We start from the raw sequence: 14,742 nt of genomic DNA on the forward strand, positions 1-14,742 counted from the left end.
AGGAGAAGGGGACGACAGAGGATGAGATGGCTGGATGGCATCACTGACTCGATGGACATGAGTCTCAGTGAACTCCAGGAGTTGGTGATGGACAGTGAGGCCTGGCGTGCTGCGATTCATGGGGTTGCAAAGAGTCGGACACGACTGAGAGACTGAACTGAACTGAAAATGTTTTTACTTGCTAAAGATGGAGTTTTCCATTCATCTCTCAGTACCTGCTTTCTGCCATACTAATTTCTCTGATCTGAAGGTTTGGGTAGGGAGATATTTGGCATTTCCTTTTTTCCAACCGATTGATAATTCTTCCTTTTCAATCAAGTTGCCATATTCCGCTTCTAGGTTGTTTTTTTTTTTTTTTTTTTTGCTGTACCATCAAAAGGTGGGTTAGGGAACTGAAGATATAAACTGTGAATGTAATGATTTTTACTTACCTGCTAATTTTTAGCCAAAGACAATGAGCTAAGGGGAATGACACAGCCACGGGTGCAACTTTGCCAGCAGCAGCAGTGACCTGACATGCTCTCTATTTCAACAGGAGGCAAGTTTCTCCCTCACTCTTGAATTTCCCCATCTGGACATCAGGCTACTCTGGCCAGGGAATTAAATGAGGCTGAACCCGATTACCAACATATTGCTTTATTTCTTGGTGGTAGTAAGTTAAGGCTTTCTAGAGTCATACAGCACGCAGTGATTTGAACATTAGAATTAAAACAACAACAACAATGAGCATTCAATTTAGCAGAGGCAGGAAGGAAGCAATGTTTAAAAACAGGTAAATTTCCTAGTGAGGCTTTTCGCGTGGTCTCTAAAAATCTGCTGAGCTGTTTCCCCAGGAACCACTGTCATAGATTCATACGACAAGGGGAAGTGGAATGGGTGAAGAGCAGACTGGGAGAAAGACCGAAATGGGGAAAGATAGGGCAAGCCAGGTAATCAGTGTGAAGGCTGGCTTTGTCTCAAGTTTGGAAGACAGTGTAGGTGCTATGGTCAAGAGGTGGTGATCAAGATATTTGGAATGGGACACCCCCTCTCTGGTTGTGTGAGCCGTTTTGGATCTTTCCTCTTATTCCAGGAGTATTACATTGGCTCACTTGGAAGATCTCAGTACGAAGGGTTAGGGACGATCCTTTGTGACTTATATTCTGAAGCTCTGAACAGAGTCACAAGTCACACAGCAGGGGAATGCTACCTTCAATCCCTTTCACAGTTCTAAACTTTGTTACCAGATACTATCCCCAGACAAACAATTCCTTTCTCCCTGTGGCACGTGGCATTGACTGCACCTCCAAGTTGCTGACAGTGTTGATTGGAGAGGTGGCCATATATCATGTGATGCCATCTCACTGCTATCTCCTTCTCAAAATAAGACAAAGACATGCAGGGAGCCTAACATGGGAGTGCAGCTGTCAACTGGTGTATAGGCTGGATGTGAAACTGTTCCATGTGCTTAGCTTGGAGACACTAGGCTCTGAGTGTGGAGGGTGGGTCCTCTGAGAACGAAATGAATGAACTGTTTGGAAAGCAAAGGAGGAGGGGTGTTGCCAGAGAATAATTTAAGAGAGGTCATGGGCTTATTAACAAAAATCAATGAAATGACATGAAAACAAGCAATGGGATTGTTGGCATCCTGACTTCGCATGAATGAGGATAGCAAATGGATTTCCATCCAAATAGGACCATTTCACATTTATACTTGGCAACGGCTTTAATGTTGGATATCAAAGTCTTAGCTGGTGGGCCAGCACCTACATCTTATCACATGTTCCCTCTTCCATTTGTGGGGCACTTTTGAGTGGACAGGATTTAAACTACCTGGAAATCTGCTCTGCATATTTGAGGAAGGACAAGCAGACATCACAGGGGAGGCACACAAGGTGGCAATCTGCACACGTGACACTTACGACTTAACGTCAATGGGCTTCACGTGATGCAGTCTGGATGCCCAAGGAAATAAACAGATGAGAAAACAGAAATGTGATCTGAATGACAAAGAACCGAGGCATCTGTTCCTGCCAGCTGTAGGGCAGATGTGTGCGTGCATGCCACGTGTGCAGCAACAGGGATTTGAAAAACCCTGGAGGACACGTGTTCTCCTGGGCCTCCCTTGTTAATTAAAAATTGTGAGTGTCTTCCTTCCTACTTGGAAACACTCAGAAAGATCAACCTGACTGGGGGAGGTGGGTTTTGCTGTGATTAGGAATTCCATCACCTCCATGCGATGGGGTGATGCCAAAAGCATGTGTGTACAGAAGCCGTCCATCTGGCTGGGCAAGAGAGGATGACCAAGAGACTCACTCATCAAAAGAAACAAACTGAATGACACTCAGATTAGGGAGAAGAACATACAGGAGGTGGGGTTGGCACGCCTCCTGAAAGCAGTCACAGAATAGATATCCTTGGAAGAGGTAGATGCCTCTTGTGCTGCCAAGGAGCTTGGGTTTACTGACATCTCTTGTTCCCTCGATTCTAAAATGGGCATGAAGCTCATCCTTGATTAGATCAGAGGAAGTCCTGTGATTCAGGGCTGGAAGCAGAAGCCCAGAGAAGTCAAATGCTTTGCCCAAGGTCACACAGCTAGTAAGTGGTGGAGCGGGAGTGGGGTGGAACGAGGCAGGTCTCTTCTTTCACCCTGTTAACTGCTGCAAGTGATCCTTTAAAAGGGTTTATAAGTGCTGCATATATAGCAGGTGCTGTGACATTTATTTAACAAGAATTTTGCTTGGGTATGGGATGGGAGAGTGTGGTTTAGGCCAGTCAAGCAGTTTAAAGAGGAGGAGGTGTGGAGAGCAGTATTATTCTGACGATTTGTTGTTACTGTAGGAGAGGGAGGGGTAGGGTTGGAGAGATGGGGTGCAGAACTCTGGGGATGTGGCCAGGAGGAAAGAAACTGAAAAGGGGATGTTCTTAAAGACATTGCAGTCAGCTTTCTGAGGTACATGTTTTTGAGAAGAGACATCACCACCAATGACCTGATTCCCCCTGCAAAAAACCGTTGTCTGGAATAGAAATGGGGCTCCCTCACCCTCCTTTCCTAGCCCTCTGTTGCCCGTGAGAAATTAGAAAGAAGAAAAGCCAGATCCATAAGAAGAACCTTCCTGGAAGAAAGAAGCTGTTCCGAGTGGGTGTCGGTGCTTACATAGGCTGCTCTGAAAAAAACAAAACAAAACAAAAAAACCAACGTGTTCTGTTCAGGTCTGTACGGTGACAGCGATGGGCGGGAGGCTGTCCCTTCAGAAGAAGGCAGGGTTGGTGTGCTCGATGACGCAGCGCTTGCAGTGGCGTTTCACGAAGCGCAGCGCCTCCACGGACACCTCGCAGTCCTGCACGTTCAGCATCTGCAGGTCAAAGCAGTTGGCCGCCACGATCTGCAGGCCCTGGCCCGTGATGCTCTCGCAAGACTTGAGGCTGAGGCGCTTGAGATTGAAGCAGTTCAGGGCCAGGCACTCCAGGCCCGTGTCAGAGACCAGAGGGCATTTGCCGATGTCCAGGGACTTGAGTTTGGCGCAGTTCTTGGCGAGGTACTCCAGGCCGTGGTCCGTGATGCCCTCGCAGCCCCTGGCATTGAGGTAGCGCAGCTTGCCGCAGTACTTGGCCACGTAGCGGATGCCCACATCGGTGACCCGGCCGCAGTGCGCAATGCTGAGGTACCGCAGGCGGGACTCCAGCTTGGCGATCTCGCGCAGGCCAAAGTCGCTGACGAAGCGGCAGTCGCTGACGCTCAGCTCCTTGATGGAGGTGCAGTAGATCATCAGGTAGCGGAGGCCCTCGTCAGTGAGGCGGACGCAGCGCCGCAGGTACAGGTGGGTCAGCTGCGTGCAGTGGGCCGCGATGGTGTGCAGGCCTTCGTCTTCCAGCACGAAGCAATCTGTCATGTCCAGGTAGCGGATGGAGATCTGTTTGCCGTGCAAGGGGGACAGTTTAATGGAGGCCTCGCGGGTCAAGCTGATGCAGGTCACCTTGGAGCATCCTAGACGGAGAGACAGAACACACGCTCAGAACGACCTCGGGGAACGGGGAATGGTGGGGGGGCTCCTGAATAGATTCCTACCCCTCTCTGGATTTGGGTCCCTTCCCTTCCTGGCTGCTCAGGAGACGGAATGCAAGAATGGGCCTTCCGTGTTCATCATTTAACTACTCTGGGCTTAAGAGGCTTTGGGGTTTTAGAATCAGAAAGATAAGGGTTCCAATGGATCTAGATCCATCAATGGTTGGCCTGATGTTTGGGCAAATCGGTCCTTCAAGTAGGTCCTTTGCTTTAAAATAAGGGTGCTCTGCTTCCCTGGAAGGTGGCTGTAAAGAAGACATGAGACTGTGTGTGTAAATATCCCATCCTGGTTCTGGAAAGTTCAGGAAGCTCAGTTCTTACCCTGCAGTGATCTGGTAGCTCTCTGATCCAAAGAAGTGAGATAGGAAATAGAAGGCTGGACCATGACTGCAGTTTGGCAGAAAGAGCACTGGCTTGGGAGTCACAATCCATCTCAGGTCTACTTTTTATGGTCTGAGGCAGGAGGGTTAAGTTTTCTGAGTCTCAAGACTCTTCTCTGAAATGGGAGTGAGTAGCTGGTATGCCTATAACTCTGGGGATATAATAATGAGGATGCAACCAGGTAATGGATATGGATATACTTTGAAAACCATGGGAAATATATGTCATTAGTCTAACAAAGTGACCGTCTAGGGATTCAGTTCCACCTTCTCTGGTCCAGGAAGAACAAAATCAGGATTATCCTCTATCCCTTCAACCAGTTTGTCCTGCTTTTACCCGCTACGATCTATTTTCACAGCTGCCAGACACATCCTGGAACAGTACTCCTGTCATGCTCAAGGCCGTCTCACTACAAGCGTAAAAGCTAACGTCTAAAGGGGGCCTCCAAGGACCTGCACCCCTGGGCCCTTATGCCTTCCCCCTCTTCCAAGCCCACTGGCCTCCTTGCTAGTTCCCAGATGGCTCAGGTGCCTCCCTGCCTCAGCAACTGTGCACTGGACAGGGCCTCCCTGGATAACTCCCTGGGTCACCCCCACTTTCTTAGGCTTCAGAGCAACTGTCCTTTCATAGGACAACTCTTTGTGAGTCATCCTGAATGAACCAGTACTCTCTGCCTGACTCCCATTTATTTTCAGCATTCGTTATCACTTTGAGGCATTATATACCTATTTATTCACTTTTATTCACATTTATTTATGTGTTTGCTGTCCTCATGGAATGTAAGTTCCTGAGAAAAAAGGACTCACACTCTTCACTGCTGTATCCCTCACACCTGGTTCAGAGCTGGTTCTCACTAAGTACCTGTTGAATGAACAAATGAATGAATGATTTATAGAGTGTATACAGTCCCTATATATCAGGGCTTCTCTGATAGCTCAGTTGGTAAAGGATCCGCCTGCAATGCAGGAGACCCCAGTTTGATTCCTGGGTCGGGATGATCTGCTGGAGAAGGGATAGGCTACCCACTCCAGTATTCTTGGGCTTCCCTGTGGCTCAGCTGGTAAAGAGTCTGCCTGCAATGCGGGAGACCTGGGTTTGATCCCTGGGTTAGGAAGATCCCCTGGAGAAAGGAAAGGCTACCCACTCCAGTATTCTGGCCTGGAGAATTCCATGGACTGTGTAGTTCATGGCGGTCACAAAGAGTCAGACACAACTGAGTGACTTCACTTTCCTTCACTTTCATGCAGTCTTTTATAGGAAAACCTGATGGGATAATCCAACTTCCAACATTTAAATATCCTCAGGATTGTGATCGAGGCTGAGGTATATCTAACATTGATAAACCAACTATTTTATAGTTAATTATAATGCCTTTTGTTTCTGTTGAAAGATAACGTTTACAAAGTGCTTTTTATAAACATTTGAGAAAACGTTTATTGATTTTCTTCATTCTTTTTTTTTTCACTTGATTCTTCAAACAATCTGTTTTCTAGACAAGGAAATTAGTACTCAGGAAGATATCTTTAGATGCCTCTCTAAACTCCTTTCCCCTAAATATGTGTGGGAATAAATTTTATATGTATATATTTATACCATATATTATATAACTATTATATATTTTATGACATATGAAACACTCATTTCATTATATATTTCAGTTCATTGTATATTACTATTTAAAATATGTACACAGTCTATTTTAGTATATGAACATACATCATTAATATACATAGCCAAATACATCATATAAATGTAATAATACATATATTTCCTTCCACTACGTAGACTGTACATATACTTTTCATTTTCTCTCTCCTCCACCCAAATCCCTCTGCCGCTCTAAAGCCAGGCGCCTCACCTCCGGGGCTCCGCGCCTTGGCTGATGACGTCATCTCCAAGCCTTCTAAGCAACCACGTGATAGTGTTAATGGGGACTTTCCTCCCACTCCTGGCAGGCTGCCCAGGAAACTCTTATAATATAAAATTCAGGTCCTGGGAATAATGACATTCAGAAGCCATGTGCTACCAAGTCGAAGAATTTCAGGAAGGAGCAAAGCATACATCCCAGCATTGGAGAACAAAGATGTGGCTTGTCAGAGCCTGTGCGCACAACTCCAGGGGGCTCTGTGGTTTTGCAGAAGGTGGTTGGTACCCCTCAACTGTCGCTCTGAACTCTCCCTTTGTTTGAAGTTCTTGTTTTACACTGACTGCGATCCTGCTTATGCTGAATCTGTATGTTCACACCGTGGCTGCCCATCTATCATGACGGTGAAGGCACTTAACGATCACAGGACAACTTTGTTCCTAAACTCTTAGTTCCAGTTTCCTATTTAAGAAAGAAATATCCAGTAAAACCTGCTGCATTCCAGGAAGGATACTCTATTCGGTCCAGGGAAACATTTGTCTGCATTTTGAAACCAAACCCCAATTTAATGAAATACTAGCTTAGCTCACTTTTGATGAAGACAAAATCATATCACATTTTGATATGCTTGCATCATTTTAGGTCAATCATTTTAAATTTCAGCTTTAGCCCTTTTATAGATTTGCTAAGTTTGGGTTGAAAATAAACTGATTCATGGCTCAATGGGTAATATCTGTGGGCAGTGGATGCATGTATATATTACAGACTTGCAGAGAACATGAGAAATCATTCCCTTTGAACTTCATTTTTTAAAGATGAGGCATCTCAGATTCAGTGAGATTATATGACTTGTACAGTCAGACTACAGAGAATTTTCCTGATCCAAGACTTCTAATATAGCAGGGATGGTAAGAACTGACTAAGAAATAGCATGCAATTGATGAATTGCATGAGAGATGTATGATAGATGTACCAGCATGAAGTGAATATTTAGACACTGGGGTATCATAAGTCTTGGGAGTGGGGATTCTTGGAAGAGAGAAATAATTTGAATACACAAATATGGAACCCAGGTAGTATAAAGTAATAGCAGGAGCAAATTCAAGGGACAGGAAAGCATGGAGGCAGAGGGGGAGTGAGCAGTATTCACAGGATAAAACACAGGATTTATCCTGTGTGGCAGCTAAGATGGGAATAATCCACTGGGATTGGATCTTGGGGGCCTGTTTTACCATGCAGGATAAGGAGTAGGGATATTACACAACCAGGAGTGGATAGTATGGGTTGAACAAATCTGGGGCTATCTTTAATTAATTCCAGATTTGGTTCAGCTTTTACAAAAATGCTCATTACAACCTTCTCTCATTATTGGGTAATAATACTCTGGGATATAAAAGGATGATATCAACAAAGACCAACTACTGCCTCGTAAGTGTGTTACTGAATAAAACACACATGGGAGAACTTAACATGAATGAACTCATCTAGTCCTCCCAACCGTTTTACTGATGAGGAAGTTTTAGTCACTGTGCTATAGCTTTCCGAGCGCTTGTTCAGAGCAGTCACGAATGACAACTTTGTTTGAACCCTTTAGAAATCAAGATGACTGTTTGGGGCTTTGAAACTCCTCTGTTGAACAAATTACATTATCACAAAATACAGATATAAACTATGCCTCATTTTTTCCCATATAAAACTCATAATGAATTGAGAATACACAAGCACCCAGTTGCAAAACCGAGCAACGCTCTACCTGCTTACACCTGGGAGGATACCCTCAGCTTCCCAGGGGTCAGGCCGGAAAGGCTTTACTTAGGGGATGCTTGCACTGGGCCTCCGGCAATGAGACATCTGTTAAGAAGGTTTTGGGGGAGGTGAAAGGGGGCAGAGGAGGGAATGGCATGCAGGTCAGAGAGGTGCCCACACATCATAGTGTGCACAGGCATGGTGTACTTGGGAAATTCAAATGGTTCCAGGAAACACAGCATTCAGGTTACTAGGGGCAGGGTGAGATTTGAACCTAGAAAGAGCAGCTCATGAGGTGCCATATATGCTTTGCTAAGCAACTTTTTCCCTACATGTCACGAGGAGGGATTGGAGATTTTATGCAGGGAAATAAAGGGTTAGCTTCTCAGTTTGAAAACATTCCTCTGGACCTTGGTTGTGTAGAAGGTGTATGGATGGAGTTGAGGTGGGTGTAAGGCCAGTGATAGGGCAAGCATGCATCCAGGCAGGCAGGCAGAAGAGAGGGGGTGGACTTAACATTCTGGGGGAGTAGAATCACCTGGGCAGGACTCAATTGGTCTCATATAACAGATCAGGAAGGGTAGTAAGGAGGACTCCCAGGTCTCCAAGTATAGGGGAGCCTTTGGAAGCAACTTCACTTGTAATAATCATAAGATTTAAACTTTAAAAATTGGTTAGTTGTAATATATTCTATTGATGTTTAGAGATGTTATTAATTGTGATGGTTAATTTTATGTGTCAACTTGACTAGGTGACAAAGTGCCAAGATATTTGGCTGAACCTTATTTCTAGGTGTGCCTGTGAGCATTTTTCTGGATAAGATTAACATTTGAACCAGGAGACTCAGGCAGACTGCCCTTCCCAATGCATATGGTTGTTGTCGTTCAGTGGCTAAGTCATTCTTTGCCACCCCATGGACTGCAGCATGCCAAGCTTCCCTATCCTTCACTGTCTTCTGGAGCTTGCTCAAACTCATGTCCATTGAATTGGTGATGCCATCCAGCCATCTTATCCTTTGTTGTCCCCTTCTCCTCCTACCTTCACTCTTTCCCAGCCTCAGGGTCTTTACCAATGAGTCAGTTCTTTGCATCAGGTGGCCAAAGTATTGGAGTTTCAGCTTCAGCATCAGTCCTTCCAATTAATATTCAGGACTGATTTTCTTTAGGATTGACTGGTTTGATGTCCTTGCAGGCCAAGGGACTCTCTAGAGTCTTCTCCAACACCACAGTTCAAAAGCATCAATTCTTCAGTGCTCAACTTTCTTTATGGTCCAACTCTCATATTCATACATGACTACTGGAAAAACCATAGCTTTAACTAGACAGATCTTTTCTGGTAAAGTGATGTCTCTGCTTTTTAATACGCTGTTTAGTAGGTTTGTCATAGCTTTTCTTCCAAGGATTAAGTGTCTTTTCATGTCATGGCTGCAGGCACCATCTGCAGTGATTTTGAAGCCCAATAAAATAAAGTCTGTCACTATTTCCATCTATTTGTTTTCTCATCTATTTGCCATGAAGTGATGGGACCAGATGCTATGATCTTTGTTTTTTGAATGCTGAGTTTTAAGCCAGCTTTTTCATTCTCCTCTTTCACTTTCATCAAGAGGCTCTTTGGTTCCTCTTCGCTTTCTGCCATAAGGGTAGTATCATCTGCATATCTGAGGTTATTGATATTTCTCCGGGCAATGTTGATTCCAGATTGTGCTTCATCCAGCCTGGCATTTTGCATGATGTACTTTACATATAAGTTAAATAAGCAGGGTGACAATATACAGTGTTAACATACTCCTTTCCTATTTTGGGACCAGTCCCTTATTCCATGTCCAGTTCTAACTGTTGCTTCTTGACCTGCAAACACATTTCTCAAGAGGCAGGTAATCTCTTTACACACACACACACACACACACACACATATATATATATGCACACACATATATATGGGACATATATATATATATAACTGGGACATACATATAAAACACCTCATATATATATCTGTCCCATATATATATACATATATATATACACACACACATACATACACTATTGCTTCTATTTCTCTGGAGAACTGTGTTGTCTAGTCACTCAGTTGTGTCTGACTCTTTGCAACCCCATAGAGTGTTGCTCTCCAGACTCCTCTGTCCATTGGACTCTCCAGGCAAGAATATTGGAATGTGTTGCCATTTCCTTTTCCAGAGGATCTTCCCAACCCAGGGATTGAACCCGAGTCTAATATGCATGAGCAGGCATATTCTTTACCACTGAGTCACCAGCTAAGCCCTAGAGAACCATGACTAAACATTAATAAAAGGTAATAAGTGATAATGAATAAATGCTAGAGCTAGTTATAGAAACTTTCAGTGACTTTTAAAGATAACTTTCAAGGCAGGCATGCTAGGGATGGGAGGGGCAGTTTCACGTTCTCTGGGGGAGTTAAGCTCTAGACAGCCAAGCTCTATACTCAGTGGCAAGTATATTGCCACTGGAGGGCACCGTTTGGAGGTGGTGACACAAATCACCCTTATGAGTTGTTGGGTATTTGGAGTTCATCTACCTGAAAATACCCACCACCATTCCTGACAATATTTAGAATTCTGTGCTCTTAGTGAGTTAGAGATTCCCCCGTTTACACAGTCTTTATTTACACAGATATCCAGGTCAGGTTGATAGGGAGAAGCTTAATACATAACGGTTAGCACAGGGGCCAAGCAGCGTCCACTCACTCGGGCTAGAAGCCCGGAAACTTCCATCCCCAAACAGCACAGGCACTTTCCATATTTCCGAATCTCAAAAGAAGCCCAAAGACAAAATACAATTACTTGCAGCCTGTCCTGAGGGTGCACAGGGGAGCCCCTTTAACAAAGATGGGGATTCCAAAACAGTGTCATTTTCTAATCTAAGAAAAATAAAATAAAATGAGGTGTTTATAAAAGAGGCCCACAGGATTCAGAACCTTTGAATGTTAAAGAATCCAATCCCTTAGTCCCCACACCCCTGTTTTTTTTTTTTTTTTTAAGAAGAGGAAAGACACCTAGGGAAAGCTGTGAACTGTCCCAAATCACAGACTTTTGAAGCTAGTTCCCACCGCATCATAATGCTTTCTCTTTCCAGAATTCCTTGGGCGGGGGGAAATGTAAGAAAACCTCTTCGCTTCCTGCTTCTTTATGCCAACAGCTGCTCACGACTAACTGAACATACGGTTTCCATGGCTTTGTGCTGGAGCCAACTCAAGGAGGGGAGCAGGGAAAGAATGTACGAGAAATAATTGACTGTCATCGGAAATATTTTCAGATGTCGGTTTTCAAAAGAGAGAGTGAGCTCCGAGAGCTGACTTTTACCTCAGGTTTTGTTAGAGGATATCATTTACCTCAGATGCTGGTAAATCCCCAACTCTATTTCTTGGCCTGTTCAGTGGTTTTTACTTTTGACCCCTCCCCAACAGTCCCTGAGGTTGTGGCTCGCGCTGCTCATTTCTTTAACTCCCAGTTGCATCTCACACACTCCAGCCTCTCAAATGTGTGTCTTTTGACTGGGTAGCAGATGAGATAAAGAAAGGCTGTTAGTCTGGCTGGATCCACGTCTGGCGCCTCAGTGCGAGTCTGGGCTTTAATTCTTCCTGCCTGTGAGAGGTTTGAAAGCAAAGCAGCCATGCTGGGAATTCCTTCATTTTAAAAAAAGAACTAAAGGGTTTCCCTCATAGCTCAGTTGGTAAAGAATCTGCCTGCAATGCAGGAGACCCTGGTTCGATTCCTGGGTCGGGAAGATCTGCTGGAGAAGGGAAAGGCTACCCACTCCAGTATTCTTGGGCTTCCCTTGTGGCTCAGCTGGTAAAGAATCCACCTGCATTGCAGGAGACTTGGGTTCGATCCTTGGGTTGGGAAGATCCCCTGGAGAAGGGAAAGGCTACCCACTCCAGTATTCTGGCCTGGAGAATTCTATGGACTGTATAAATCCATGGAGTTGCAAAGAGGAGGACACGACTGAGCAACTTTCACTTCACTTTCAAAGGCTTCACTTGGTGGGCCCTACCCTTGTACTCTGTAATTAAGAATACTGCTTGATGGCAGAGGCCAACACAATACTGTGAAATGATTTTCCTTCAATTAAAAATAAATAAGTTTGGGAAATAAAAAGAATATTGCTTGAGAAAAGATGCAAAAGCAACCCAAGGCTGAGGAGGGTAGGAGTGTAATATGAGGAGACCCTGAGCCATGATGGATTTTTCCCAGTGTCTGCAAAATTTCCAGCCATGGTGACCACTGGCCACAGCACAGAATCAGCTTAAACACAGCTCTTAGGCTCCATGCGACAGTGACCAGTGGATGTCAGGGCAGTTTCTAAACTACTTCGGTTTCAGCTAGAGAGCTGGCTCTCATGTATCTGTGATTAGATACTTAGTTCCCATTATCCATGATTTGTGCTGCCCTGCTGGCTCAGTAGGAGACCCAGCTTCGATCCCTGGGTCGGGAAGATCCCCTGGAAAAGGGAACAGCAACTCACTCCAGTATTCTTGCTTGGAGAATTCCAAGGACAGAGGAGCCTGGTGGGCTACAGTCCAGGGGATCTCAAAGAGTCAGATATGACTGAGCGACTAACACACCACCACCTATCTATGGTTGCTCTGAAATTACTTTGAGAATTATGGGGAGGAAAGACACACTTGACAGTCACACTAACTTGTGGGACTTGCCTAGCTGCTCCAGTGGTTAAGACTTCACCTTCCAAAGCAGGTTCTATCCCTGGTCAGGGAGCTAAGCTCTCACATGCTTCTTGGGCAAGAAACCAAAACATAAATCAGAAGCTATATTGTAACAAATTCAATAAAGACTTTTTAAAAGGTCCACATCAAGAAATAAAAAAGGCACACTAACTTGAATTGCCAGACATAAGATGCCTCTAAGTCCTCTAAGAAGTTGACATCATTTGACAAAAGGGATACCTCTGGCTCCCAGAATCATGGTTCCATAAAGACAGTTTTATAGGAAGAAGAGTCACCCTGCTGAGCCCTGAATATCACAAAGGGGGACCCTTCCCAAGTGTCAGCGTCCTCTCCTGCTTTGGGAGGATGCACTGGGAAGGGCCCACGGATGGCCACGTACCTGACACATCAAGGTGCTCCAGGTTGGGACAGAGGGACACCACGTCGAAGACTGCCTCGTTGGAGATGTTGTAGCAGCCGGAGACTTCCAGCCGCCGGAGCTCCGGGCAGCACTGGGCAATGGTGTAAAGACCTCGGTCCGTGAGCCGCCTGCAGCCACTGACACTGACGGTTTCCAGCATGAGACAGACGTTGGGTGTGTCCTGACAGAGTCTGCGGGTGAGCACCTTGAGGGCGCGGTCCACATTGATGGTCTCGCCCGTCAGGCGGATAGTCCTCCAGAGGCGCGGGTCCCAGGCCAGGTTGTACCAGCGGCGGCACACGCGCGCGCAGCGGCACAGCTGGTTGGTGGGCAGGAAGGAGAAGACCTGCACCATGGCGTGGTCCGGGAGCCGCTCGATGCTGGCCTGCTCCTTCTGGGGCCTGGAGGCCAGCCGGATGAGCGGGTGGGTGAGGCGGGTCGGGGGCGGGGAGTGGACCATGGCCACCGTCTCCCCGGTGATGGAGGACGAGGAGGTGGACGAGCCCCTTCCATTCTGAAATCCCGGCAGGTTGGGTGGACATATCAGGGCTGGGCTGGGCGTGCTCAGTGTGCGCATGCTCAGGTCGGAGTCTGGCAAAGGACAGAGAACAAAGGGTTAAGGATGGACGGGGCGGAGTGGCGGGGGTGGGGGCGGGGGAGGCCGGGAAGGAGGCAGGGAGGTGGCACCCTGTCCACTGACATCCTTCCTGGGCAGACGCCGGCTCAATCTGTCTCATTGGAAGCAGGAGCCCACGCAAGTTTTCCCCATTAAGAAAAGGGCTAATTCTTCACTATCTCCCCAGGGGTGGGCAAACTATCTCTAAAGGGTCAGATAAGAAATAGTGGAAGCACTGCAGGCCATCTGGGTTCCATCCCTGTTGCAATTACTCAGTCCTGCTGTTTTAGTGCAAAAGCTGCCATAAACAACACGAAAACAAGCCCAGCCGTCCTGGCTATTTTTCCATAAAACTTGTTCTGTAAAAACAGATCAGCTGATTTGGCCCCAGGGTTATAGTTTTCTGACCTCTGATCTACATTAACGGTGATTATCTAAAGGGCACAACTCCAAAGTTTTATTATTTCTATACTGGGAGAAGAAAGCTCATATATTGTGAACACAAACTGATTTATTTTGGTTAGGCAGATGCTTACGCTTCATTTATAAAGGAGAGGAATGCATTTTAAAGGAGAAGACTGGCCAGTGGGGAGAGAGCATTAGCTATCTTTGCCCTCACCTGCCCCCTAGTGTCCAGCCCCCCATCTTTTGATAATGGTACCCCAAACTCTGTGATCTGGGTTCTGGAGAGCCACCCTGCTTCCTTCCCCTGTCAGACTAGGCACTTCAGATGGTATTTGCAGTCCTTGAATATCTGTTGCAATATTTATTTTTCTTTCTTATCAATAATTCCTCACTTTGCATTTAAATAATGTGACTTTTTTTTCTGTTCCTTGGAACCAAAAAGGTCACTTGATGAAGAAGTAAATGGTTTTTAAATTTATGAGGGATTGAGAGACCTTTAGAATGCTGCTTTAAGAAGTCTGCTCATTTCATATCCCTCCCCCAACCTTTATATATATGGAAGAATT

General features: G+C 45.6%; 1 protein-coding gene across 2 annotated transcripts in view; it reads right to left on the bottom strand.

Annotated features, from left to right (window-relative positions):
• Positions 1–620: 620 nt before the first annotated feature.
• Positions 621–14,742, bottom strand: part of FBXL7 (F-box and leucine rich repeat protein 7) — a 481,471-nt gene continuing 467,349 nt past the window's right edge. For both annotated transcript variants that reach the window (XM_002696446.7, XM_059878912.1), the window contains 2 exons: positions 13,135–13,746; positions 621–3,967 (listed from right to left, as the gene is read on the bottom strand). In XM_002696446.7, coding sequence (XP_002696492.2) covers positions 3,231–3,967; positions 13,135–13,746 — 1,349 coding nt within the window. In that variant the 3' untranslated portion in view covers positions 621–3,230. The remainder of the gene's footprint in view (positions 3,968–13,134; positions 13,747–14,742) is intronic.

Source organism: Bos taurus, chromosome 20 (genome assembly GCF_002263795.3).
Source record: "Bos taurus isolate L1 Dominette 01449 registration number 42190680 breed Hereford chromosome 20, ARS-UCD2.0, whole genome shotgun sequence".
Classification (NCBI taxonomy): Eukaryota; Metazoa; Chordata; class Mammalia; order Artiodactyla; family Bovidae; genus Bos; species Bos taurus.